At 37.4% G+C, this 26,143-nt stretch overlaps 11 protein-coding genes across 11 annotated transcripts; 8 read left to right on the top strand and 3 right to left on the bottom strand.

The window, feature by feature from the left end:
* Positions 1–39: 39 nt before the first annotated feature.
* C9374_004467 (uncharacterized protein) lies at positions 40–973 on the top strand (the record flags this gene model as incomplete). The annotated part of the gene is made up of 2 exons (XM_044694109.1): positions 40–205; positions 378–973. The coding sequence occupies 2 exons, from the start codon at positions 40–42 to the stop codon at positions 971–973; spliced, it is 762 nt and encodes a 253-aa protein (XP_044548809.1).
* Positions 974–1,438: 465 nt separating this feature from the next.
* On the top strand, positions 1,439–2,823 carry C9374_004466 (uncharacterized protein; the record flags this gene model as incomplete). The annotated part of the gene is made up of 3 exons (XM_044694108.1): positions 1,439–1,919; positions 2,022–2,092; positions 2,155–2,823. 3 exons carry the CDS (start codon positions 1,439–1,441, stop codon positions 2,821–2,823), a joined length of 1,221 nt encoding a protein of 406 aa, XP_044548808.1.
* A 205-nt stretch (positions 2,824–3,028) lies between these two features.
* C9374_004465 (uncharacterized protein) lies at positions 3,029–6,811 on the top strand (the record flags this gene model as incomplete). The annotated part of the gene is made up of 1 exon (XM_044694107.1): positions 3,029–6,811. One exon carries the CDS (start codon positions 3,029–3,031, stop codon positions 6,809–6,811), a length of 3,783 nt encoding a protein of 1,260 aa, XP_044548807.1.
* A 152-nt stretch (positions 6,812–6,963) lies between these two features.
* Positions 6,964–8,415, top strand: C9374_004464 (uncharacterized protein; the record flags this gene model as incomplete). Its single annotated transcript, XM_044694106.1, has 1 exon — positions 6,964–8,415. The coding sequence occupies one exon, from the start codon at positions 6,964–6,966 to the stop codon at positions 8,413–8,415; it is 1,452 nt and encodes a 483-aa protein (XP_044548806.1).
* Positions 8,416–8,530: 115 nt separating this feature from the next.
* Positions 8,531–10,792, top strand: C9374_004463 (uncharacterized protein; the record flags this gene model as incomplete). The annotated part of the gene is made up of 1 exon (XM_044694105.1): positions 8,531–10,792. One exon carries the CDS (start codon positions 8,531–8,533, stop codon positions 10,790–10,792), a length of 2,262 nt encoding a protein of 753 aa, XP_044548805.1.
* A 151-nt stretch (positions 10,793–10,943) lies between these two features.
* C9374_004462 (uncharacterized protein) lies at positions 10,944–12,361 on the top strand (the record flags this gene model as incomplete). Its single annotated transcript, XM_044694104.1, has 2 exons — positions 10,944–11,020; positions 11,074–12,361. The coding sequence occupies 2 exons, from the start codon at positions 10,944–10,946 to the stop codon at positions 12,359–12,361; spliced, it is 1,365 nt and encodes a 454-aa protein (XP_044548804.1).
* A 46-nt stretch (positions 12,362–12,407) lies between these two features.
* C9374_004461 (uncharacterized protein) lies at positions 12,408–17,057 on the bottom strand (the record flags this gene model as incomplete). Its single annotated transcript, XM_044694103.1, has 6 exons — positions 12,408–13,496; positions 13,598–14,703; positions 14,902–15,428; positions 15,483–15,685; positions 15,811–16,615; positions 16,744–17,057. 6 exons carry the CDS (start codon positions 17,055–17,057, stop codon positions 12,408–12,410), a joined length of 4,044 nt encoding a protein of 1,347 aa, XP_044548803.1.
* A 963-nt stretch (positions 17,058–18,020) lies between these two features.
* C9374_004460 (uncharacterized protein) lies at positions 18,021–20,580 on the bottom strand (the record flags this gene model as incomplete). The annotated part of the gene is made up of 3 exons (XM_044694102.1): positions 18,021–18,355; positions 18,399–20,042; positions 20,094–20,580. The coding sequence occupies 3 exons, from the start codon at positions 20,578–20,580 to the stop codon at positions 18,021–18,023; spliced, it is 2,466 nt and encodes an 821-aa protein (XP_044548802.1).
* Positions 20,581–20,920: 340 nt separating this feature from the next.
* On the bottom strand, positions 20,921–22,593 carry C9374_004459 (uncharacterized protein; the record flags this gene model as incomplete). The annotated part of the gene is made up of 2 exons (XM_044694100.1): positions 20,921–22,471; positions 22,522–22,593. 2 exons carry the CDS (start codon positions 22,591–22,593, stop codon positions 20,921–20,923), a joined length of 1,623 nt encoding a protein of 540 aa, XP_044548801.1.
* A 179-nt stretch (positions 22,594–22,772) lies between these two features.
* Positions 22,773–24,611, top strand: C9374_004458 (uncharacterized protein; the record flags this gene model as incomplete). The annotated part of the gene is made up of 1 exon (XM_044694099.1): positions 22,773–24,611. The coding sequence occupies one exon, from the start codon at positions 22,773–22,775 to the stop codon at positions 24,609–24,611; it is 1,839 nt and encodes a 612-aa protein (XP_044548800.1).
* A 140-nt stretch (positions 24,612–24,751) lies between these two features.
* On the top strand, positions 24,752–25,906 carry C9374_004457 (uncharacterized protein; the record flags this gene model as incomplete). The annotated part of the gene is made up of 1 exon (XM_044694098.1): positions 24,752–25,906. One exon carries the CDS (start codon positions 24,752–24,754, stop codon positions 25,904–25,906), a length of 1,155 nt encoding a protein of 384 aa, XP_044548799.1.
* Positions 25,907–26,143: the final 237 nt, after the last annotated feature.

The raw sequence follows: 26,143 nt of genomic DNA, 5'->3' as shown, positions 1-26,143 counted from the left end.
CACTCACTTGTCTCACCTAAAGGTTCGAGCACAGAAAAAATGAAAAGAAGCAAAATCTATTTGGGGGTCAGAATTTTTCTAATCATTGCTGGGTTGATCATGTTCGGAATTGGTGTCACTAATTTCGTTCTAGAAATTACTCAAGAAAGTTATTCCATCTCGCGTGATGGCCCTCTCGCATTTGTCATTACTCAACATTTGACAGGTAGGTGAATATATTGATTCGTTTTTCCTTTGTGTATGATATTGCTACTACAATGGCACATTTGATCGTTTACGTTTCTTTAAAAATTTTACGACTTTTATAATAATTTGGCTATTGGACATTTGATAATAATTTCAATGTTATTTGAAAAATTCCATTTACAAATTACTAGCTGGAGCTCTGACAGTCACTGGACTTTTGTGCTTCTTTTTTTCAATTCTAACACTTGTTCAAGATAAACAAAATGTCACTTCCGATCACAGACTAACAAAACTAATCAATGCAACCACTTCAGATCCAACAGAGTTACATTCTCTCCAACATCAACGAAAAAAACAACGAATCTATAATTTCTATTGCTCACTTCATTTATGTTTTTGGATTGGATTAACAAGTTTCTTATTAATTTCATTAGCAATTTGCAGTTTAGTATTAGTGGTTCAACTTGGAGCTGGAACTGCAACTATAAAACCCAATACCAATAAGGAAAGTCTATTACAAGTGTGTGCTGCTGCTTTGGGAGTCTCAATTGGTCTCTGCTTAATTGGTTGCGTACCCATGTACCTTGTGGGTGTTTATTTGATTAACATTTTTAGAGATAAATCATTAGCATCTTCATCAGATACAAAATCATCACACGAGCTCACTACGAGCACAACAGCCAATTATGTCTTGATTAGTGCTCGTGATAATGACGATGATGAAGATGATGATGACGACGATGCCATATTGTTGCATCAGAATAATAATGAAATTGCTCTCAAGTAGTGTTGTGAACCTCATTCATGAACACTGATGATTTGTGTTGTTGTTACAATAAATAATGATACCAATTTATCCTTTCCTAAATCGGATCTTGTATTGCACTGGATCTGATTTAAACGTTTGATATGACCGTTGATTAAGGTTCATTCAAACTTAAACGATACAGTAAAAGAGTAGCCTACAATTTCCGACTGAACTGTATCCGTTGTTGCGTAAATGAATTTTCGACCGCAACGAAGGCATCAACGTTTGAGTGGTCTGCAAATTTGAACAATCCGGCCCACCTTTTGATTCAACATGTCACTTGTCGAATAGTGTTATCGTTCCAAGTTTCAACCAAAAAAAAGCGTCTTTGCCATTTCTCTCGCAGAGTTGTTATCGAAACTCGAAACACGCAACATGAATCATCATCACCACGGTGAAGGAATGATTCGACACGCATCCTTGTCGTGGTTGTTCCTTTCATCCATGAAACAAGTGTCATGGCTTCTTTTCATTTCCATTCTACTCTTTTCCACGATACCACTCATCTTCTCCTCTCTCATAGAAAATTCACAACTCGTTGTTCTCGCTGCTACATGTTACGGATACTCCTCCACGGATCTTGCCAATGTGTGTGGAGGACATGGTCTATGCAAAGCCACTGATACGTGTGAATGTTTGGACATTTATTCGACCAATTCACTTCGAATCACTGGTTCTGTTGTTCTCACACAAGGCAATGATTTAGTGTCGACCAATGGTCGATACAAAACTTCCATGCAAGCCGATGGTAATTTGGTGATATACGACACACAAACAAGTCAAGCCAAATGGGCTTCTGGTACGGTCGGTTCTTCACAACCCTATTCTTTGGTGTTGGAATCGAATGGAGCTTTGAAAATTTATGGAAATGGTGCAGTGATATCGACCCTAGCATCAAGCTGCTCAGCAACTCCAGCCACATTGGGTATGTGTTAACAAAATTATTATTCATTTGCTGAATTTATATAACCATTCGTATCGATATCATACAAATATGCTTGTTGAAATAATCATTACCTTAATTTAGTTCAACAAAACGATGGTAATCTAGTGTTGTATGGGCCAGGACATGAAGTGTGTTGGACACCAAATACCTATGTAAGTTGTTTACATTTAATTTGTTGATTCTTGAATTCATAACTATTGTCAAACGATTCAAGGATGGAGGATCCAATGTTTATATTTGGTCAGGATCCACTTGTTCCATTACCACGTGTTATGGCACTGCTTCCAATGTAGCAAGTGTTTGTAGTGGTCATGGTTCATGCAATTACAAAGATGTCTGTTCCTGTAATTCAGGATATAGTGGCTCACAATGTCAAACCTATTATTGTAATGGCATTGTTTATAATGGTGCTAGTGTGTGCAGTGGACATGGATCTTGTAATTCTCCTGACAGCTGTTCATGTCAATCTGGATATTCTGGATCAAATTGTGAAACTTATTACTGCAATGGAACATTATACAACTCGCCTGAAGTTTGTAATTCTCGTGGTACTTGCACTGCAACAGAAACATGCACTTGTTCTACGAATTATGGAGGACCACAATGTCAATATCCTAAATGCTTTGGAATTTTACAAACCATGACTGGAAGTGTTTGCAGTGGTCATGGAACATGCAATGATGTGGATACTTGTGCGTGTGATTCGAATTGGGGTGGACCAAGCTGTTCCTTACCCATGTGCTTTGGAATTTTACAAAATAAGACCAGTGAAGTTTGTAGTGGACATGGAATATGTACCGATGTCGATACTTGTGCGTGTGATTCGAATTGGGGTGGTCTGATTGTTCCATCCCAAAATGTTTTGGAATTTTGCAGAATATGACTGGAAGTGTTTGTAGTGGCCATGGTTCATGTCACGATGCCAATACCTGCTCTTGTGATTCAAATTGGGGAGGACCTAGCTGTTCATTTCCTACATGCTTTGGAATTTTACAAAATATGACCAGTGAAGTGTGTAGTGGCATGGATCATGCAATGATGTGGACACGTGTGCATGCTTGGCAGGATGGGCTGGCTCCAACTGTTCTATGCCCACTTGCAACAATGTTTTACAGAACCAGACAGAATTAGTTTGCAATGGACATGGTTCTTGTGATGCTCCCAATGTGTGTCGATGTCATTCGGATTGGACTGGACCCTTGTGTGAATATCCATATTGTTTTGGTATTCCTTCGAACACATCAGCAACGGTGTGTAGTGGACATGGTAACTGTACGAATGTAGATACCTGTGTGTGCAATGGGAATTGGGTTGGAAGCAATTGTTCCATGCCTACTTGTTTTGGAATTTATCAAAATTCGACAAGTGTTTGCAGTGGACACGGCACTTGCAATGATATTGATGTTTGTTCTTGCGATTCGAATTGGGGTGGTCAAAACTGCTCTCTTCCAAAATGTTTTGGAATTTTACAAAATATGACTGGAAGTGTTTGTAATGGTCACGGCTCGTGCAATGATGTGGATACATGTGAATGCACGTCTAATTGGGGAGGTCCAAGTTGTGCCTTACCTAAATGTTATGGAATTTTACAGAATTTGACTATTTCTGTTTGTAGCGGTCATGGTTCTTGTAATGATGTGGATACTTGTGCATGTTTCTCGAATTGGGGTGGTCAAAACTGTTCCATCCCAAAATGTTTTGGAATTTTGCAAAATATGACTGGAGTCGTTTGTAGCGGCCATGGTTCTTGTAATGATGTCGACACGTGCGTGTGTGATCCAAATTGGGGAGGTCAAAACTGCTCGGTTCCCAAATGCTTTGGAATTTTACAAAATATGACTAGTGAAGTTTGTAGTGGTCACGGTTCTTGCAATGATGTTAACACTTGTCAATGCTATTCCAATTGGGGTGGTCCTACTTGTGCCTTACCCATGTGTTTCGGAATTTTACAGAACATGACCAGTGAAGTGTGTAGTGGTCATGGATCATGCAATGATGTCGACATGTGTACATGCTTGGCAGGATGGGCTGGCTCCAACTGTTCCATGCCCACTTGCAACAATATTTTACAGAACCAGACAGAATTAGTTTGCAATGGACATGGCTCGTGTGATGCTCCCAATGTGTGTCGATGTCATTTGGGTTGGACGGACACGTTTTGTTCCATGCCAATATGTTATGGCTTGTTATCAAATATGACTGGTAGTGTTTGTAGTGGACACGGATCATGTAATTCAGTAGACAGGTGCGACTGCCATACCAATTATTTCGGAAATATGTGTGAATTGACTACTTGTTCTGGAATTGCATCCAATAGCTCTGGAGTGTGTTCAGGTCGCGGACAATGTAGCTCTTTCAACAATTGTACTTGCATTCCTGGTTTTTTGGGAACAAATTGTGAAAGCTATGGATGTTTTGGATTTGAATTTAATTCCACCAATGCATGTAGTGGAAAAGGTGTCTGTATATTGCCCAACATGTGCTCATGTAATGTGGGGTTTAGCAATTTCGACTGTTCTGTCATCGAATGTTTTGGAAAGTTCTCAAACTCATCCAATGTTTGCAGTGGAAATGGAACATGTACAGATTACAACAATTGCACTTGTCTTGATGGATTTACCTCTTACGATTGCAGTGTGAATATCAATCCTTATATGATTTCATTGTCTTCAAGTGCAATGCAAATTGTCACCTCCTCCAACATTACAAGTGTGGAAGTAGAAATTAATATTCCTACCGATGTGAATCTGTTGAACACAACCTTCCATTGGTATTGCCTTAATTGTCAAGGAGTTTCCAATGCTTCTGTGTTCATGATTGGCTCCAATCAACAAAAATTAACCATTTCTATTAACGAGTTGAAGGCGCCAGGCAGTTATTTGTTCCATGCAAATACGACCACCATGAATCCAGATCCATTCCCTTCACGAATTTCTAACACAGTTGTATTCAATTTAACACTCCTCGTTCCTTACGCACCCGATTTGTCTGTTCCTTCTTTAGGAGTATTTGGTCTTCCTTCTGCGTTTGTGTCAACACGAAGCGGTCAGAGTTCTGGTCAATCTATCAGTGCTGTCATTTCAAACATTGTCATGAACCAAACGAATATTGAGAAATTCCTTGGATGCAAAGCCAACTGTACATCTTCTCTCACGTATAGTTGGCAATTGACAAGCACGAGTAGCAACGCATTGGAGGCCTCATCCACTGGAAGCGTATCTGCCTTTACAAGTGGAAATAATCTCATGATTTTGCAACCACCCATTACAGTCTCTGCAACTCTTCGAACTTTAGTAAGCAATAGTAAGATTGGTTTTTCATTGGCCTTATTCAACAGTCAAATGCAAAACATTAGTTCTCGTGTTGATATTCCAGTTTTATCACCCATGTCTCCTCCTTCGAGTACGAACGTCACACTTCCTACTAATACGACTAATTCAGTAGTTGCATCTTCATTCATGCAAGTCGTACCAGCTCAAGGAGTTGCCCTCACAGATACATTCACTATTAATATTACAGCATGGAATGCTCCAAGTGAATTACTTCCACTTCGATATGCAGTTGGATTTTATGACAAGTCCAAAGGAAAGGACGTGAGATTTACTGAATTTTCACAGAATCTTACCATCACTGTTTATTTACCTTTTATTCAAAATAAGGCAAGAAGAAGAAATGTTCAAGCAGTCTCGCAAGTCGAATTGGTGGTGTATGTGATGGATGCACTTGGAAATGAGGCCTCTCAATCTTCAAATGTCTCGGTTTCTGTATCTCCATTTAATGGAACTTCTACACAGTTACTAGAGAGAATTAATGAACTTTCTGGAACCTCCTTGATTATCGCTTCGTTTGATCAGTCCTATACTGCTTTGAGTTCGAGTGGAACCAATTCAAGCGCTGTGATTTATGAACTTGTGAAAAATATTGAGATTGATCCAAAGAATCCATCAGTGGCCTTGTCCAGTTTTGAAAGCTTAACCTCAAGCTCTAGTTCGATCGATGCCAACATTGTCAATGCCGTAACCAGCAAGTTATCATCTTTTGTGGATGGAGTGAAAAATACATATAGTGATGAAAAGAAACTCTATGGTTTTGTGAAGAGCAAACTCGCTGACCAAGATGTTACGTCTACCATTTCTGTCTCATCCAATTTATTGGCTAGTGGTGTTTCAAGTGACAAAACGAGAAACGTGACAGAGAATATTTCTTCCATGGTATTGTTGGGAGAAGTTGCTAAAGTGATTGATCAATCAAGCGGTAATACTTTACCAACAGTCTCCTATAGCACTTCTCTAATCAATATTACCATTTCTAGCTTTAAATTGAATTCTGACATTTCAAGCAATCAAACTTTAACTTCGGGAAGTAACTCTGTGGAGATGAGCATTTCACAAATTATGAAACAATACAATGCATTTGCCAAAGAATGTGGAGTTTCAATGATTGAATATGCCAAAAACACGAACTTTGATAACTATACTTCCAACAATGTCATTACTTCCATTGTGAACGATTTTAAATTTATTCAAGAACAAACTCCATTGATATTGAACAACCTTAATCAACCAATCATTCTCTCCTTCAAATTGGATTCATCCATCTTGATTGGAAAGAACATCTCCAATTCTACCTTTTCTTGCAGATATTGGGACGAAGAGGAGAAACGATGGAGTAATGAAGGATGTTGGTTACATAGAGTGGAAATTGCTACTGGAACGATTGATTGTGCATGTTCGCACACAACCATGTTTACAACCTTCTTGGAACAAAAGACAACAGTGAACATACTCGAAGTCAAGGATCAAGTCGCCTCTCTCTACTTTGCTCAGATTGCCTTTGGCTGTATTTATACACTAGTGCCATCTTCTTGTTAGTGAGCTTGATTGTACTGAGAAAAGAACAACCAGTAACTAGTCGATTGTTGACTCCGTATGTGGGTCTAATTGCCTTAATTACGGAGAGTGTATTAATTTATATTGTTCAGAGAGGAGTGTTGGTCAATCAATTACTTGGAGCCAACACGCAAATGTGGGAAGCAGGCGACACTGCTGCCAATATCATTGCTAACATTGTGACCATATTTGTGAACACGTTGAACTTGTCAGCTATTTTGTGCTATGTTTTGCAAGTGTTCCGATTCCAATTAATGAAATTCCTCTATCAACAAATGTCCTCAAGTCGAGGTAACGAGAAGGGCAGTGAAAGAATTCTCAAAGCTTTGAAGTACTCTACTTCTACTGCATTGTTTTACACAATTATTGCCATATTCGCAGCATGTAATGTTTGTTATTGGACCTTATGGGTGATTCTTGTGAGAACAGGAGCAATTTCCTCACCAACCTATTCTTATATTGTTTCCATCTCTTATATTGTTTGTATTTTAACGTTTAGTGCTGTGATTTGTACAGTTGCAGTCTTTGATTGGATACTCTCCTCAAAGAAAGAAGTCGAAGTGAAAAGTAATAGAAGAAGATCAGCAAATTTCAGCAATACGAACTCCATTGCTATTACCAGCGATCCAAGTGAAAATCTTAAAGACAAAAAGAAACAAAATCTAGTCACTCTACCAGAGAGCTTGATGAATTGGTTTATTTCTTTGGATCAACCTCTTTATTTCAGAATGGAAATGATAATTTATATTGTTTGCTTTATATTCCAAGTTCTCAATCTCATTATTGGTAGCTCTAGTTTGTCATTTAGATTCGATAGCAATGAATCCTACAGAAGAGCGCTCACCATGGATGCTGTTTCATTTATTTTTGAAGTTCTCTATGTCGTGAGCTACTTGTTTGTATTTGGTGGATTTGCTTTAATTGTTGCATTGATTTACAAATTCAAACAATCTAAAAAGAAACACCAACAATCTCAACAACGAGAGGAAGAACAAAAGAAAAATCAAGAGGAGCTTATCAACAGAGAAATGCATATCGTTTTGGAACATGAAGAAGGATTTAAATTATTCGAAGAATTTTGCAAAAAAGAATTTTCACTTGAGAACTTGTATCTATTTTCTGACCTAAAAGCAAATCCAGAAATTACACATGGCACTAATTTGGGAGGAATTGTGAAATTCATGTCCTTCCTCTACAATACCTATGTCAAAACAGGTGCCACACAAGAAGTGAACATTCCTTCGAAATGTAGAAACTCCTTCCTCTATCTGTATAAGAATGTGTTGGCATCAAAAGATCAATTATTAAGCTCTGATCTTAAACAATCAAATGAAAATTATGAAGGAGACATTGAGCTTGTCGATAAGGACATCAAAATTGCCACCAAGAACAATCCAATACCTCGCCAAGAAATTGATCAAGAGACAGTCTCGAATTGTTTCGATTATCTCTATCGACAAGTTTTGCTTAACATTGGTGACACTTTTTCTCGATTCGTTTTCACTCCAGAATATAAATCTTTCCAAAAGTCCATGGAAATGCAACAAACCATCATGGATAAGGTTGGCGTGGTGTATGGCATTTAAATTATTAAACTTTAAAGGGAATCAAGTGTCGTCATTTCACAAATGAATTTTAAAATTGTCCATTAAAAAAAATTATCATCACATCAACACCACAATTTTTTATCATCACAGCGAAATGTCTGAACCAAGTTCTGTTTGGGATTTATTTACTGACGAGGAAACCTTTGAATCCTTTGACACCATTTTGGACAATCCATCAACGACTCTTGAAGACATTCTGGATCAGGATACTCTTCTCCAAGAGGTGAAATCTCTCTCTCCGAAACTCATTCAATATTTGACTTGTTCTAAAACTCTTCGTAAACTCATTGATTACATCACCACAGAACAATACTTTGAGGATGATATCAAGAATAATACTACCAGTAAAAAGAAGCCAGTTAATTTCTTTGATGATGATTTTGGATTTGACGACAACTTTGGAAGCCAATCATCCGATAGCAGTACTACCAATGGCACCACCGCTACTAGTAGCATTAGACAACAGGCTTTGCAAGCAGAGGAAAAGATGAAACAAGAATACCTTTCCGTATCCAGTATCAAGGAAAAACTCGATGAATTATCCAACAGACCTGAACTCAAAACTCTCTATCAATATCCATACGTAGTAGCTGAGATTTTCGGTTGTTGTGTTGACAAAATCTCCAATGCTCTTGTACATCAAACCGAAGATGAAAACTATCAACTGTACGGAGAACGATTTTTGGACCTGTTGCTCGTCAAGTATCTTCTTCTTAGAAAGCCACATCAAATTCCAAAGAATAGAAGTCTTTCTCAGTACTTGTTCAAAGCTTTGAACGTACTAATGGACAAACCAGAAAAATATTATATGGATGTGGTAAAGAGATTGATGGAAATTGTTGATGACAGAGCTATTCCAGCAAGTTTGAACGAAAAGGTTGACGAAAATCTTTACTCATCATCTGAGGTATTACTAGAGAGCCTTTTCGTTAGAAATATTGGCTTGTGTGGTATCGATAATATTTTGCTCAAAATATTAGGAATGGAGTCATCCATATTCCAAGAACAAACAGCAAACATGCAAGATTTTGGAGCTGTAGGATCATTCTCAAGTTTTGCTAGCACTTATTCTTTCTCTGTGACCTCAAATGACAAGTTTTCGTCTGATGAGGAAGAGGAAGCTCCAGAAATGAAAATCTACAAGACAGTTCAGGAGTGGGCCTTTACAAAATATGGATTATATTCATCGCTTTTGAGAAAATTATCATCATACATTTCTGAAAGTACCAATGATGAATTGTTAATAGAGATTGAAGAAGAACAACAAAATATTTTCTCTCTATTGTCTGTTATTATCGAGAAGGCCTTGCTCAAGAGACCAAGCTATTGCTTGCCAAGTATTGAGGCTGTTCTCTCTCCAGAAAATATAAGAACATTGCTAGACATTATTTTAAAGTGTGACACAACCAAGGGAGCCCAAAATTCTCTTTTTAATTTGGGTACTACATTTTTGAGACACTTACTCTCACAAGTGATTTCTTCCATTTCGGCAATTTCTTCAATGACAACAATTGAATATGCCAACCTTTCAAGTACTGATCTAAAGGTGTTGACACTCGGTATTGACGCTTTGAAAGAGCTAACTTCATCATCACTTTTGACAAAGTTTGTTGATAGATTACAAGTAGTACCACAAGTACATGAAATTCAAGTTCTACAATGTGGAGTACCTCTCAAGCAGCCACTAGGAGAGTCACGTTTGCTAGTTATTGAATATTTAACATCAGTTTTCAATCATTGCGTTTCTCTTCAACAAAGCTTGCATAATTTACAAAAATCAAAGAACGAACGAGCTTCCGAACTTCAAACAACACTATCATCCATATTTACAGCAGCCAAAGCCAGTAATATTTCTCATCATATCGTTCAATTTTTCTTCCAATACGACTTTAATTCTTTACTTCACAAACAAGTCTATTTACTGGTTGTATCTATTTGCGAGCTAACCATTTCTGAATCAGTCACAGCTGAATTGAAGAACCAATTATTGTTCGAGGAAACATCGCTATGCAAACGTATTGTTGAAAAGCATGAGAACTTGAAAAATTTTGTTGGACAAACTTTTAAAGGAACAGTAGGAATGGGATATTTATTTGAAATGGCAGAAGTCATTCAGACACGTATTTCTCAGGCTGGTTCATCCACCAACGAAGAATTACAAAATACATTGACATCTCTCAACTCGACCTGGAAACCATTTGTCGATACAGCACTCAAAGAATATATTTCACTCAAAGAAAAACAACTTGGTGGATCAGCTCCAATTGGAAAACCTCACAGTAATTGGAATGTAGTGTCTGAAGGAAATTCTCAGCACATGAGTGGTCTCCACATTGATGAAGAGGACACATATTAAACGAGGAATGACAAAAATTTTGTTTTCTAGAATTTGTACTTTGTTTGAATGAATTTCATTGTAAACCTCAAGCCACGCCCAATTTCCAAGTTCCTTTCTGAATGATCCTAAATGAAAAACAACTGATTTTCATATCAACCAAAAAAACAGTATGATTGACGCCTTGTTGATTCTCAACGCTCGTGGTCAACACCTTCTCTCTCGATCTTTCAAAGATCGTCTGGACATGTAAGTTTACTAGTTGAAGTTCGAACAACATGTATCATGACGGAACAAACAAGACGAGGTATTGTCACTGCCTTCAAGACACAAATACTCACCTCAAAACTTGTTGACAAGTGTCCAGTTAAAACCATTGCTGGACTTTCTTTCATGTTCATTCGTTATGAAGATTTATTCGTGTTAACCGTTTCAAGACAAAATTCCAATGCTGCTCTCGTGTATGAATTCATGTACAAATTTCTTTCATTGCTTGCTTGTTACTTGACACGAGAAATGTCCGAAGAAATGATTCGAGAACATGCACCATTGATCTATGAATTATTGGATGAAACTCTTGATTTTGGGTATCCACAACATTTGGAAATTGAATCTCTGAAAAGCATTCTGTCTCATGTCCCTGGTGGAAATGAAAACACACTCATTCAGAGACAATCCTCTCAAGAAATAAGCGAAGTATTGAAACACATGACTGGAGATACGCCATGGAGACGTCATGGAATTGTACATTCCAAAAATCAAGTCTTTTTAGATGTTATTGAAAATGTCAACATGCTCATGAATGAGAAGGGAAGTGTTTTGAGCTGTGATGTCAATGGTCGAATTGTCATGAATTCCATGCTGAGTGGTATGCCTGAATGTCGAATTGGTCTCAATGATAACAAGCTCATGAATCAAAGATCGAATGTTCAGGGATCAAATTCCTCAACACCCACTGTCACACTTTCTTCGAACTTGGTTCCAAAAAAGAATGCCGTTTATGTGAATGATTTTTCTTTCCATCAATGTGTCCAATTGAAGGAATTCCAAGCTCACAAAACTATTAGTTTTGTTCCTCCAGATGGAGAATTTGAATTAATGAGATATAGGGTGTCTCAATCTGAGGGAATTATTCCTCCATTCCGTTTATTACCACCAATAGTGAATGAAACAAGCAAGAATTCAAAGCTGGAGGTGAAAATTACAGTCAAATCAATGTTTCCTTCTCGATTGTTTGGCAGAAATGTTCAATTGAAAATTCCATGTCCTTCAAACACTGCCAAATGTCAAATTTCAGTGCCACACGGGCGCGCTTCATATAAGGCAGATCAATCTTGTATTGTCTGGATCATTAAACGATTTCCAGGAGATACAGAAATGACATTGCATGCAGAAATTGATTTAATTGCACAAACGAGTGAGGTTAAGAAATGGTCTCGCCCTCCTATCCATTTGAATTTCCAAGTACCCATGTTTGCAGCAAGTGGAATGCACATTCGATTTTTGAAGGTGTTGGAAAAATCAAATTATGAAACCACCAAATGGGTGAAATATTCAACACAAACAGGAGTCTATGAATGTAGAATTTAATTTCGATACAATAAATAGTTCAATTTGTGAACAAGCTAATTCTCGTCTATTGAATGAGATGCATGATCACACTCACCAACATCAGCACAACAATCATTGCGAAATCCAATCTGAACATGGTTGTTGTTGCTTGATTCACACTTGTTCTAGGAGGGCCATTCTTTGTGGAAGATGAGGCTGGTGGAACCTCTGGGATGATTGTTGTTGTAACAGACATTGGATCTGCATCTGGATTCGCCAATGTTGTTTGTCCAGAACAAACAGGTCCAAAATAGGCAATATTTGCTGAAGTCAATCCACTCGATACGGATTCATCATTTGCATCTTTCACAAATCTCAAATTATCAAGAATAACCTCTCTGAATTTTGCAGTTGCCCAATCTTGATCAATTCCAAACGTAATAACTTGAAGATTAAATGTTCCTTGAATACCAAGAGATGCCAATGGAATTCTCACACGTGTGGCACGAGTATCATCAATAACAAAATGTTGAACTTGTTGTGTCGTCGATGTTGAAGTTTGTCCAATTTGAGTCGTTTGTGAATTCTTATTTTCTGAAAATGAAACTGACAAACTCAATGGTCCTCCACTCAATGCTCTTGCATAAAATTCAAAATATTTGTAAACACTCGTATCGACAGATGGGAATGGACTTTGAGCAGCTGAAAATTTGTAAATTTGTAATCCACCTCTTTGTGATCCAAACAATAATGAAGTCTTTCCACAAATTGGAGATGCTGAATATTGATAATTGAAATAGGTTGGTTTTGTATCCACGTTACTTGTCCAATTGAACATTGCCCAATGAGGCCATCCAGTAATGTCACTCGATTCAGAAAATATTGAAATTGAATCATTCACAACGTCACAAGGTTGAGCTTTTGGAATCGAAGGAGGAAGAGAACATGTTGGAGCATTATTCTTCTTTCCATTGTTACAATAGAGTTGAGCTCTTAAATGTCCATTTGGATTGATGGATGTAGAAAGCTTGACAAACATTTCACCTTTCACTAATGAAGTATATTCATCATAGGAATAAGAATATGTGAAACGAGAAATGGAATATGGACTAATCTTGAAATCTCGTTGTAAGATTCGTTGTTCATTTCCTGGTTGACCAATACCCACTTCAATCTATTAGAAATTTTAAAATTTTGTAAAAAATCATTAACGTCATTAACGTGTAAAATATATATACTGTAAAAAAAATATAAAATTCACAAAAATCGCCTTACCTTGGTAGCAATTTTTGTCAAATCATGATAAACACTAAAATCAATCGTTCTTGTCAAAGTATTGACCATTGCAAAAACATAACCATTTCCAGGAGAATTCACAGTTGGATTTTGTTGACATGTTTGCAACACTCCAGCATATCTTTCATCTCTCGAATAACGTTTCAACATGTTGGGTGCATCTGTAGGAAGATCGAATTTCGAAGGAGCACATGCATTATTTGGACATGTGGCAATAATTCGAATGGATCGACCATCATAACTGTAATCGACAAAACCATAATATTCTTCATAGGCATTATTACCAGCTCTGTTAATGAGTTTGATGTACAAGTGTTGAGTATTCGAGTCATAATAATAAACACTTCCATCATAGGAATCCATGACTTGTTGAATGGAACTGCCAGCTGTCAAAGGTTTGGAATTGGTACCCCATGTCAATGAATTGACTTGAAGTGTTGCAGTCGTAGGATATTGAATGGACAAAATAATCCAATCGCTATGTGCATTAGAATTCAATTCAATACTCAAATCACTTGGAGTTGGAGTGTTAAATGACCAACGCAATGTATAGAAATTTCTCATAATAACATTACTATAAAGAGACAAACTTGAAGATGAACTCAAAACAGCTCCAATCACTTCACTGTCCTTATTTCTTGTCAAATCAATGACTTTCATTCTAGGAACACGTTTGGAAGGATCTGACAAGTCAGGATAATTGACACCATTAGCTCCCTGATTGGAACTTGTTGTAAAAACATTGTTGTTCACAATTAATTGTCCATAACTTTCAGGGAATGCTGGACACTTGTAACCATTCCATGAGGTTTGACCTTCACATGCACCAAATGAAACCAGAGAGTCATTGGAAACAATCCAACCACCTGCTTTGTAACCTGTGGATGAACCGTCAATGTCTGCAATGGCAGAACCTTTGTGATTGTCATAGAAGGATGGGAGTTGATAATAAACATTGGCATTTTCAAATTTGAGATCGATCAATCTATTTCTTGTTTGATGTTTGAAAGGACCGAATGATAAACCAGATAATGCACCTGCAGGTCTATAACTATTGGTTTGGAAATTTCTAAATGTCACATTGGCTGTTGTGAAAATATGAGCCACATTTAAGCATGTGATTACATGAAATTATCATTCAAGGTTAATCATGATTACACAACATTAATCATGATTACACAAAATTAGTCATAATCACACGAAATGAATCATGATCAAACAAAATTATTTCACAAAATTTTTTTAACAATTACCATGATGCTAAGAACAATCCTAGTACTTACACACAATTTGTGGACCTCCATTATCATAATGTTCAAATCCTTTGATCACTTCTTTCGCTTCCCAAAGTCCAGGCCTCGAACGACCTCCCACATCGACACTACTTCGTGTCGAGAAAATTTCTCCAACATTATTGGTCTCTCCGACAATTAAACTATTTTCCACAAGTACAGGACCAGAGGGAGGAGCATTCATTCCGTTCATGTTATCATAGAGACGCATGTTACTGAATTTCAAATGACCAGATCGACTCCAAACTCCATAACCTCTATTCTTGTAAGAAATATAGTTCGAGAAGAGTGCATTCACATAAACTGCTGGATACCATACTCCTGCAGGATATTCGTAAGGTCCCTGAACGGGAACGTAAGAGGCCATTTCAGTCGTGGTGTCTGGCTTGACCATGTCATCAATATGAAGACTGTTTCTACCACAGCTGTGACCAACATTGTCTGAAAATAGACCCAATGGTTGATTTCTTGGACGAATGTAATAATTGTCTTTTCCATATTTGGCAGAAGAAACACCACTGATTTGATACTATATTAGTTTCTAGAAATGTTTCTTCACGATGTGTACTTACGTGGCATCTTTTGGCATGGTGAACCAATAACTCCATTTACCTCCAACTGCTGCATTTTGAATCCAAGTATTATTTGGATTAGTAATCCAAAAAACTGCAGGTTCAGAATCAGATTTGATTAATTGATACGAGTCTTCTGAAGCTACTGGAATTGGATTAATTCCCAAATTACGTTTGAAAGTATTTCCCATTTCAACACCATCCTATGATGATGTGTGACAGGTTTGTTTTTTAAAAATTCAAAAGAGCAATCAAAATATGCATGTTGTTTTCAAAAGAGCAATCGAAATGTGAACAGTGTGAACAATACTCCATGATTGTAACCTACCTCAAGGAAATATTGATGTCCCTTCGTATTCCAACAAATATTACCTTCAATCGTCACTCCATTGGTGTCATGAACCACGACACATCTCTGATAAGTGTCATGAATGGAAGAATCTTTCAAATAAAAATTAGCGCTTCCCATCTTGAATGCATGTTCTCCAAACACATGGAAGTGCATGGGATATCTTCCCAAAATACCTGCATTACCCATTTTAGTAATTTCCACACCTCTAATTTGCATCACAAGTCCAGGTCTAAACATGATATGTCCTCCAAATTGACTACTTTCACTCGAGGCATCTCCTTGGAATATAATATTTCGATTTAAAACTCCTACTTCAGCACGTATATCACCCTCAGCAAAGTGAGTATAATTCAATGGAGCATTTAACACAAAAGTTTGAGAATTCACAACTTGAACGATCGTTCTCACTTCATTTTGATCTAAAAATCTGAAACCTTGTTTCCATTTGAGAGAATCTGGAACATTATCATTCCAATGATACAAATCAGAAAAGTCAGTGTTGGCAATGACAAGTTTATCTCCAACTTTCCATTGAGTCGATTGATTCACAGTAATGGTCGTTGTTCCTTTTTGAGCAGTCGATTGTAACACAGTCCAAGTAGGAGTGTAGACTCGACCATGAATTTTGACACTAGATCCAGTCATGAATACCATTCCCTTGTAACCAGTTTCTGTATTATCAGCAGGATCTGAACCAATGACATTGCTCGTGGTGCGAGCTCCATAAAATGTCACGACAATCTTATTTTGGAGTGGACATGTTTCATCTCCCATAATAAAGCTGAATGTGTGGTCATCATAATAATCAAGATTGTGAATAAACATGCCACGCACACACGCACACACACATACACAAATGCAATTGGGTGTTTTTTAACACAAACCACGGTTTCATAATAAATCACTCACCTTCCACCATTATCGACTCGAATATATTCAATATTTAAATTTAAATTCAAATCGGAGAATATAAGCTTGGCATTATTTTGAACAACGATGGAACGTAACACTGCTGAGCTTGTTTGATCAACCAACACATTTTGTCCCGATGAAATGACAATATCAGAACCAGCCACATTCCAACCAGAGAGTGTTGAAAAGTTGATGAGACCAGCGGCTGTATGTGGGCACGACTGTGTGTGCACGAATGGTGTTGTTATTAGTGTCAATACTAACAACAAGAGAAATAGAGAGGCCAACTCGACAGCTGTTGGACGTCGCATATTTTTTGTTGATGATTTTGATCGTTGACAGGAAACAAGCACGGGTGTCCAACTCAAGCGTATTTTTTCGTGAACACAACAAGCTGCAAGAGAGAATTTCGCTGGGGATTTTTAATAAAACTACGATCATAGTACGATTTTATGATGATTTCAACCCCTCAAAACTTGCCAATGCAACATTTTGTTGCTGACACGTGAGGGAAACACTACTTAATTATTGGTGCGTCAATAAGTTGAATTGGCATTACAAGAGCCGTGGTGGTAACGTCGTAAAACTTTGTCACGTCCAGGGTGGTATAGTATTGAAGGGGCCCTTTCCCCTCTTCGTCACATTATCAACACCATCTCTCTCAAACCACAACTCTTACATTGAGAAATGTGTCGCTAAAATGTTTTCAAACTTCTCTTCGAAGAAAAGGGTGTTAAAAAAAAATTCAATTTGTGGAGTACAATGTGATTGAGAAGAGTTTGAAATTAACACCAAGCCCGTCAAAAGTGCACAACAAATAGAACATCCTTGGGTGTAAGATGGTCTGCTGTTCTAGAATTTCATGTTGCTTGTTTGCACTTTACACGGGCTTTATGTTTAATTCAGCTAAAGTCAGTGACACCTTTTTTTAACGGCTGTTATTAATTGAACATTAGGTCTCACAATACCAAAAAAAAGAATCTGACACTATACCGAAAGAAGCATCTACCAAATGAAAATCTTGGTTTCAGCATGCTTAATTGTAGAACAGTTCAACTCTGAAACAAAATTTGAAAAATGGTCGGTGTTATAAATCGAGTAAAAAATAAAAGTGCGCTCGTAAAGAATCTTGTCTCGAATCTTGGTCATTTTTACTGAAGGAGTTGGCCACCCGTGGAAACAAGAGGTGTGATAATTAGCATTACGAAACACTAGATCGAGGTTCTCTGTCGACCAATATATTTACATGCAATCATAGATTGATATTTACACTGTTACAATAACAACGGCTCATTAGAATTTTCCATAAATCCATTCAGAACAGTTCTCACTTTCGAATGATAAAGTTTTGCTTGTGACAATTGTTTTCGTTCCTGATTCATGGCTTCTATCACTCGATTAAGTCTTGCAATCACCTTGTCAGAGGGCATTTGAGCAGCAGAAATAGACAAGAAATCTCTAGTGGTTGCAATCTCGTCCTCTTTGATGTCATCCTTCTCGAACAATTTGCTAAAGTGCTCCGAGTACTCTTTGAATTTGGCGTTTTGATTTTGCTTATCTAATTCGTAGAGCCATTCATCATTTTCAATACGTTTTCTATTCAAACAACCTGTTTCATGGTTAATAATAAAAGTATACTAGAACTAACTTACCATACACAGTGGATATTCCTTTGGAGCCTTCCAAATATCTTTCGACTGGTCTGAATACATATTCATCGTCTCCAGCCTTTTGTGTGGCTCTGTCAACAACCACTGGTACATCTAATTCTTGACTGAGGAAACATAAATCTCTTGCACGATTCACAACAGATCCAATTAAGGTAAAATACCTCAATTGTTTGTTTCCAACATTTCCGAGCAAACTATCACCACTACTGACACCAATGCCAATTTTCAATGTTGAAAGACCTTGTTTCTGTAATTGTTGATTCAAATGTCCGATTCCTGTTAAAATCTTCATCGAGCAGTCGAGACCAACTAGACTCACTTTTGGTCGATCAGCAAATATGACACTAAACTCATTGTACGACTTGATTTGCAAATCTCCTCTTACTGTCTTGCAAATAGTTGAAATTCCAGTCAATACTTTCGACACTGTCTGATTCAATATTTCGGGATCTTCAAATTCTTGTTCATTCAAGTTTAGAATGGTCATATTAAGAACACAACATTCCTTAAAGGACAACCCAAGCTTGAACATGTTTGCTTGTTGATTTCTTTTGAGCATACTCTCTGCAAGCTTTGATTGTGTCTCTTCCATCAGGCTACGAGAATGTGAAGATGCATGAGAGCCCATCTCAGAATCCGTTTTTTTGTCATTGGATGGCTTATTTTTCTTGTCACCGACCGCTTTCATGGATGTTTGTGGAGTATCAAGGTGATTCTGTGCCTTACTATTCTCAAGTTGATTTAATACAGAGTCAGGCAAAAATGCTCTGAACTCGCTCAACCAACTCACTGTGTCTGTCAAGCTTGAGTAAATGCTTTTAGCTTCAGAGAAAATGGAGGAACGAGGTTTGATATTGATCAAATCAAGTACTTCTATCTTTTTAAAGTCTTGTTGCAATTTCACAAATGGATTTGTGACAATATAACCAATCAATGCACTCACAATGACACCAATTAATGCAACTCCACAGGTCACTCCCAAAATAATATAACTACTTGTGATAATAGCTTCCTTAATTTCATTGTCTTCGAACACTAGTGTCATTCTCCATCTAATGTTATAAAAAGTATAGGGCTTGCTAGAAACAAGATATTTTACACCTGCCACAGTTGTAGTAAATTGAACTTGGTCGTTTTGTTGAGACATGACTTGTTTCATCACTTCTCCTGCGTTTCTTGCTGTGATGCTTGAGGCGTTGATTCTCTTAAATTGCAAACCAGGAATCTCTAAAGAACTTCCCAGAACATAGCCGTTACTGAACTCGGACAGAACGATATAGCCACGGTCTAGCACTTTCAAAGATGCTAAAAATTTGGCAATTAAGTCCAAAGCAATGTTCACTTTTACAATACCAATCACTTGTTTGGTTGAGAGATCCGTACGATTATAGACTGGTGTAGACCAATATGTTTGCATGGATGAATTAATCACTTGATAAACGTTTCCAAAAGCGCCATTTGGATTGTCTTTGAGCAAGCTCATGGATTCAATGTAATAATCCACCTTGGCAACATTATAAACAGTAAAATTCAAAACATAAGGTTTTGTAATAATACCAGTGTTGGGGTCTAACTCCCAAGATAGCAAATTCTCGCCAGGCATTTTCTTGGCCCAGACCCATTGTCCTGTTCCAATGCATCATGGAATGATGAATGTGCAAATATCTCAACACTTACCTACGGGACCAATGGTCACAGTTTGAAGCATATTCAATCCATAATTTCCAAAACAAATGTTCACCAAGGTAATTTCATACACTTTTAATTTGGAGTAGAGGTAATTGCGAATGGAATCGGCAACATCAATATATCCATAATGATAGTCATAGGCAACTTGATCAGCCACTTGTTTAGCAGGTACAAGCTGTCCATTCAGGAAACTGTGAACTTTTTCATTGATATTTTGAATAAGGATCTCAACAGATTCTAAAGAAGCTTGCTCGTTGACCAAATAGCTGGTGAGCCAAATGGACACTGCTGTGGTAAGAACGACAAGAGTAATGACCACAATCAAGAACAAACGAACAGACAAGAGGCACGATAGAATTGCAGGACGTTTCTTTTTCTCTTTAAAAAGAAGAGATTCTTCATCGTCATGATGGTGTTGACTTGATGACAATAGTTCATCATCATGTTGCGTTGGGGTTGGAACAACCTTAGACATCGTGTTGATGATTTTCTTTGTAGTGTCAAATCAAAGAGGAGAGATGTTTCGTAAATTGAAATCACTGTCATTATTTCCGAGACATCTCTCATCATCATTGATATCGTCAAATAATAATGCTCTCTCTGGATTAATTGGCGCCTCGATAGAGATAAATCATCATCACCAATTGTAAATTTTCAGAAATTCTAGAATTATGAAGAGATGGGAAGTCAATCACGTAGAAGGAGATTATCTCATTTAACTGATTGTAAATGATGGACATGGGTGAATACAGAGATTTGACATTTTTTTGAGGATTTCTCTCTCCAAGAACCTTCAGAAACAAACTCGTTGATGGTTAGTGTTTGTGTATTGATAAATTGGTATTGGAGTGTTGAATAAAACAAAGTCTGTCATGTACAACACAAAAGTGTAAAATTTTCCCTGTCATTTCCTTACAAGTTTTGCAAGCAAAAGTGGTCTTGTGGCCACACAAGACACAAGGCTTGCTGTCACCCGTATTGAACATAGAGTGTATTTCTAAGGTGTCTTTGGGACTGGTTAAAGATGGAGCAATATATTCCCGTTTATGGACAATGTTAACTTCGAGCCTTAATCCAAGTTGCCTTATTAAATTCTTAAGAAAATTGCCAAAAGAATACTTTGAATGTTGTTGTTGTGTTGCAACAGAATACCATATAAAAGCATTTGTGAGCAACATATATATCCAAGTATCCAGCTCAACCCTCCATCCATGAACTGCTTTTGCCTTATTTCGACATCTATTTTCAATAGCCTTGCGCTCATTCACAAATCCACGATTTTTGCTGTAAAATTGTACAATAGCTGGAGCATCTATATTCTTTTTACCGTGTGCCTTTTCAAATGTTGTGATTTGAGTAGTATCAAGTATATGGTTCAAATTAGTCAGAAAACTCATTGTTATCTTACCAGATCCACTTTTTTTGAAATAATGACTAATTGCAGTATATTTGGGTGCACCTAGAAAATGATACGTGTGTAAATTGATATTTCGATTAAGAGCTGCCCATAGAAAAGTAGGTCTATCATTTCTACAATTAATGACAAACTTGTGCTTGTGAGAGTGCAAGTATTTGGCAGTTGCCAGGCTACCAAGGGAACCAGCGTTAATCACGAATACAAATGGGAAGCGTGGTATTTTGTCCACTAATCTTTTCAACATACAGTCACCAAAATTTTCGTTTGGATTTGCTGATTGATCAATCGTATAACTGAACGCTGCATCATATACATAATGCATCTGGTCAACTACTTCCCAAGATAATATGCCTGTGTGGTTCGTCTTTTTATCAATTTTTTGCTTGTGAAATCCTTGACCAGTCCATCTATAAAAATTGTCATCAATACAAGCAATAGGGTATAAATTCCAATATTTTTGAGATACTTGTGGAACTAATTGTCGAACATATTCCATATCAGCGGATAAATATCTATTGCAATGGCTATATAAATCTTTGGAGCAAACCTTTCGTAAAAATTCATTCCCAAGTAAATAATAAGAACTATCAGGATCCGACCATGCATCGGCAATAGACTCATAATTAACTATTCCTAAACTAATGTGAGCAGTTAAATATTGCAGTATGTTAGTGCTATTGAAATGACTGGATTCAATATTTTCTTTTTCAAACCGAGACTTCGTTTCATCAGCAAGATGTGTAATCAAATCTGAAAAGTACATGTCAAACACATATAATTCATCCACTTGAGAAAGGTCATCTGGGACATGTTGTGGACCATGTTTGTATGACTTGGGAAATTTTGGAAGTGGGAAATGTTGGCTAGGCTTTTCTGCAAAGCCCTCGGAATGACGATCATTCAAATGTTTGGAACATGACTCTTCCTTCAGTTTTTCAATTCCCGATCGCTTGAAGAAAAACAAATATTATTTTAAATTTTCTTGTCTTTAACACGTACTACCGATGATGGTGTTGTATTCTTGCGGGTTGGTTTTGAACCATATTTGGACCTGTTGGGTGCTATGGCCATTTTTTTGTGTTGAAATCAAATGGAGAAATAGAAACCATGAAAATTTGCTTTTTAGAACTCAAGCTCCGAATCTTGCATCAAAAACATGAACACTGCTAAGAAGAAAGCTTTGTTTTCATGAAATAATATTTTGTTGCAAAATGTTCTCGTGGATGATGGAAGTGTGCAAACAGAAAAAAATGAGTCAACGCCAAAACAGTGCTGGTTCCTCATCATCGTCAGACCAACAACAATTTGTAGTAAATGTGATGGATATTGATATCGACGAAGAGCAGGAAAAGGAAGCAAGAGAATTTGAATTGTATCGACAAAACACTGTGCAAAGACTTGCAGAATTAAAAAAGAATTCGTCTTCGGAAAAGATATCCTCAACGACCATCATGACGAATAGCTCGAATTTAAATATTTCTTCAACTGATCGGAACAACACCACCAATAATAGTGGAAAATATGTTTCGACAATTGTCAAGTATAATCAATTCACGAATAATACAAATATACAACGCAATGCATCATCCTCGCCCAACGCCACCACAAGTCCGAGCGTATCGCTGTTGGGAATTCCTAATACTAAGAGACCCCCTGGATTTGTACCACAGAAATTCATCCCACCTCCCCGAAAGGACTCACAAAATTCTCAAAAAAGTTCAGCAGACTCGGCAACCAGCAGTGGCAATAACAGTCAAACCATGAACTTTGCCTTAAAACCACCAATCAGTGACACATTAGACACTACCTCAACAACCTCAACTACCCCTGTGAAAAACAGCACTATTACCATTCCTCCATTTACTTCATCGTCACCCTCTTCAGCTACTTCCTCTAGTCCATCAGCAAGCGTACATACTGGCGAATTTCAAATTCCGTTTCCAATGACAGCAACATCAATTACAGCCAATGCTGTGCAAAAGAAAAATCCAATTACAAAACATATTCGAGAAGGAGTGTTTAAGGTAAATTATGTTCCAGAGTGGAAATTGACAGATTTCATTCTTGGAAGACGTACAACAGCATTATATGTAAGCTTGAAATATCACATGACCAACCCAAGATTTATTTTGGAAAGAATTCGAAATTTTCACAAAACAGAAGTGTGTAAGAACAAGGCGTTCACAGTCAAAGTTGTGCTTGTGAACGTTGACGTATCCATAGAGGCCTCGAGCGGAAATGCATCAAATAATGACGAAACTAAACCAAAAAGTACACCCACCTTTGTTTCAGAGACTGCTCTCGATGAAGCCCTAATCGAAATTACCAGAATATGCATGTGGGGCGACTGGACCATGTTGTGTGCATTTTCAGACGAAGAATGTGCTCTTTATTTGGAAACTCTAAGATACTGTGAAAATAAGAGTGCGTCCACCATCCAAGGCCCTATTCAAGCAGTACCTAGTCTTTCCGCCTCAATGTCCAACTCAAATACTGCCACGAAAAAGAAATCTGGAAGTAAAAAACGATGGAGTAAGGAAAGATACACTGGCTCTTCCAGTAGTGGCAGTTCTGGTACCAATTCAGGAAAAGAAGTTGAAAAAATTTCTCACACCGAAGAGGTTCATCAACTTTTTGCCGTCTCGTTCAAAAGAACTCTCAATAAGAGAGATCATGTTACTCTGTTGAACCATTTTGGTTCTGTTAAGGAAGTTATTCAAACAAGCGCAGATGAGTTAACTGATTTACCTGGATTTGGAAAAAAGAAAGTGAAGCGTATTATTAATCTCTTCCAAACACCGTTCATTCCTGGAAAGGAGACAAAAAGCAGTGACAACACCACACCGAATAGTGAGAAGAAGGAATATAAAAAGAAAATTCAGTTAGTTCGTAAAACAAGAGCGTCACCAGCATCCAGTAGCAGCAGTAATAATCAAGAAAGTGACAATGATGATGATGTGCTTATTGTGAATAAGGAGACTGGTGAAGAAGAAAAGGTTCGAAAAACCACAAAGAAACAAACCAACTTGAGCATTTTCTTCAGTCAACCACAAACCAAGTTAGAGACCCAAGATTCTGAGGAGGAGTAGTAATGTCTATTTGGACAATTTTTGTGTCCGCATTCGTTGAAATTAATTTCGAATCACCTTAGATTGGCGTGCGCACTTTTTGTTGTCTTTCAGAAACGCAACTCTCGAGCCAACAACAGTGGATTGTATCGCAACAAAAAATGATTTCATCCAAACCTCCAAACGAAAGTACTTCAGCATTATCATCCCATGACACAACCAAAGAGTTACAAAATAAGCAAGAACTGTTTGATCTCATTTGGCAAAATAAGAATCAATATTATGATCATCTTGCACATTCCAACGATCGAAAGGGAATGGAAGGGAAAAATCCTTGCATCATTTCCGAGAGCAAACCTTCTTACTTTCTAAGCCTCGGAATGGATCCCTTTTCCAATGATGGCAAAGTCATGACGTTTTACAATCAAGTACATTTCAACCCAACACAATTTCCAACGACTGACGAGTTAGATCATATCAAAAATTACGCACGGGAAGCTCATGTACCATTGTTGGCCAGTATTCCTTATTATACTGCTCCAAGTGTTGAACAGAGATTAGAAGAGTTGTTCACGAATGGATTTTTCATGATGAATAAGAGTCCTGGAATGATTTGTGAATTGAATGCATGTGAGACTAGTCATGGCGAAGCGATATTCCATGATTTACAAATCGGTGAATTGAAAAGAGATGAAAACGAAACAAGTGAAAATAATATTTTACTGAGGGAGTGGTGTAGTGTTTTAGTGAACTCTTTTGGATTCATGTCGAAAGAGTCCACCATTGAACACTTTTATCATTTATTTAGGAATTGTAAATATGGGCCCAGCGAAAATTTGAGAATGTTCTATGTGACACATCAAGAATCCCCTCAAGCTCAACCTGTCATTATTTCAGTTGCATCTTTATTTATTGAACCCGAGAAACAAGTGTGTGGCTTGTATAATGTTGCCACCCTACCTAATCCTCAATTAAGGAGAAAAGGAGCAGCACGAGTCCTCTCACGATATGTGGTCCACGAAATTGGAAAGAAACAACTAGGTCTCAAACATTGCACATTGCAATCTACAAAGGCTGCCTATAACTTGTACAAACAATTAGGCTTTGTCCATGTTGGTGATTGGTCACATGCTGTGTATCCAGATCATGCACATTGGTCGATTCGATTATTGATGAACATTGTGCTCTTAAGACTTTTCATGAAATTGACAGGAGTTCGAGATTTAACAGAAAAATCTAATTGGTACAAATTATTGGCTATCACTGTTGTGTGGTTTTTGTTTCTGACCTTTCTTATTTTCTTTTTGAGATTTTAATTAAATTGACAAGAGTTCGAGATTTTCCAGAAACATCGAATTTGTTTCACCGCACGGAGTTCAAACTTGAGGATTCTCCGCAAAAAAAAATGAAAATCAACTGGAGGTAGGTTTTCTTTTCGCTTGTTCTTCTCGGACGCATCCATGACGCGTGCACGATGCTTGTTATTTACAATGATGGAAATTCACAACATGATGGACTGCATCATTCCGTTTGGTTAATTGTTTTTTTTTTTT

This window comes from Naegleria lovaniensis (genome assembly GCF_003324165.1).
Source record: "Naegleria lovaniensis strain ATCC 30569 chromosome Unknown tig021, whole genome shotgun sequence".
NCBI lineage: Eukaryota > Heterolobosea > Eutetramitea > Acrasida > Naegleriidae > Naegleria > Naegleria lovaniensis.
Note: the sequence above shows the minus strand (reverse complement) of the source record. Positions and strands in the feature narration are given on the sequence as shown.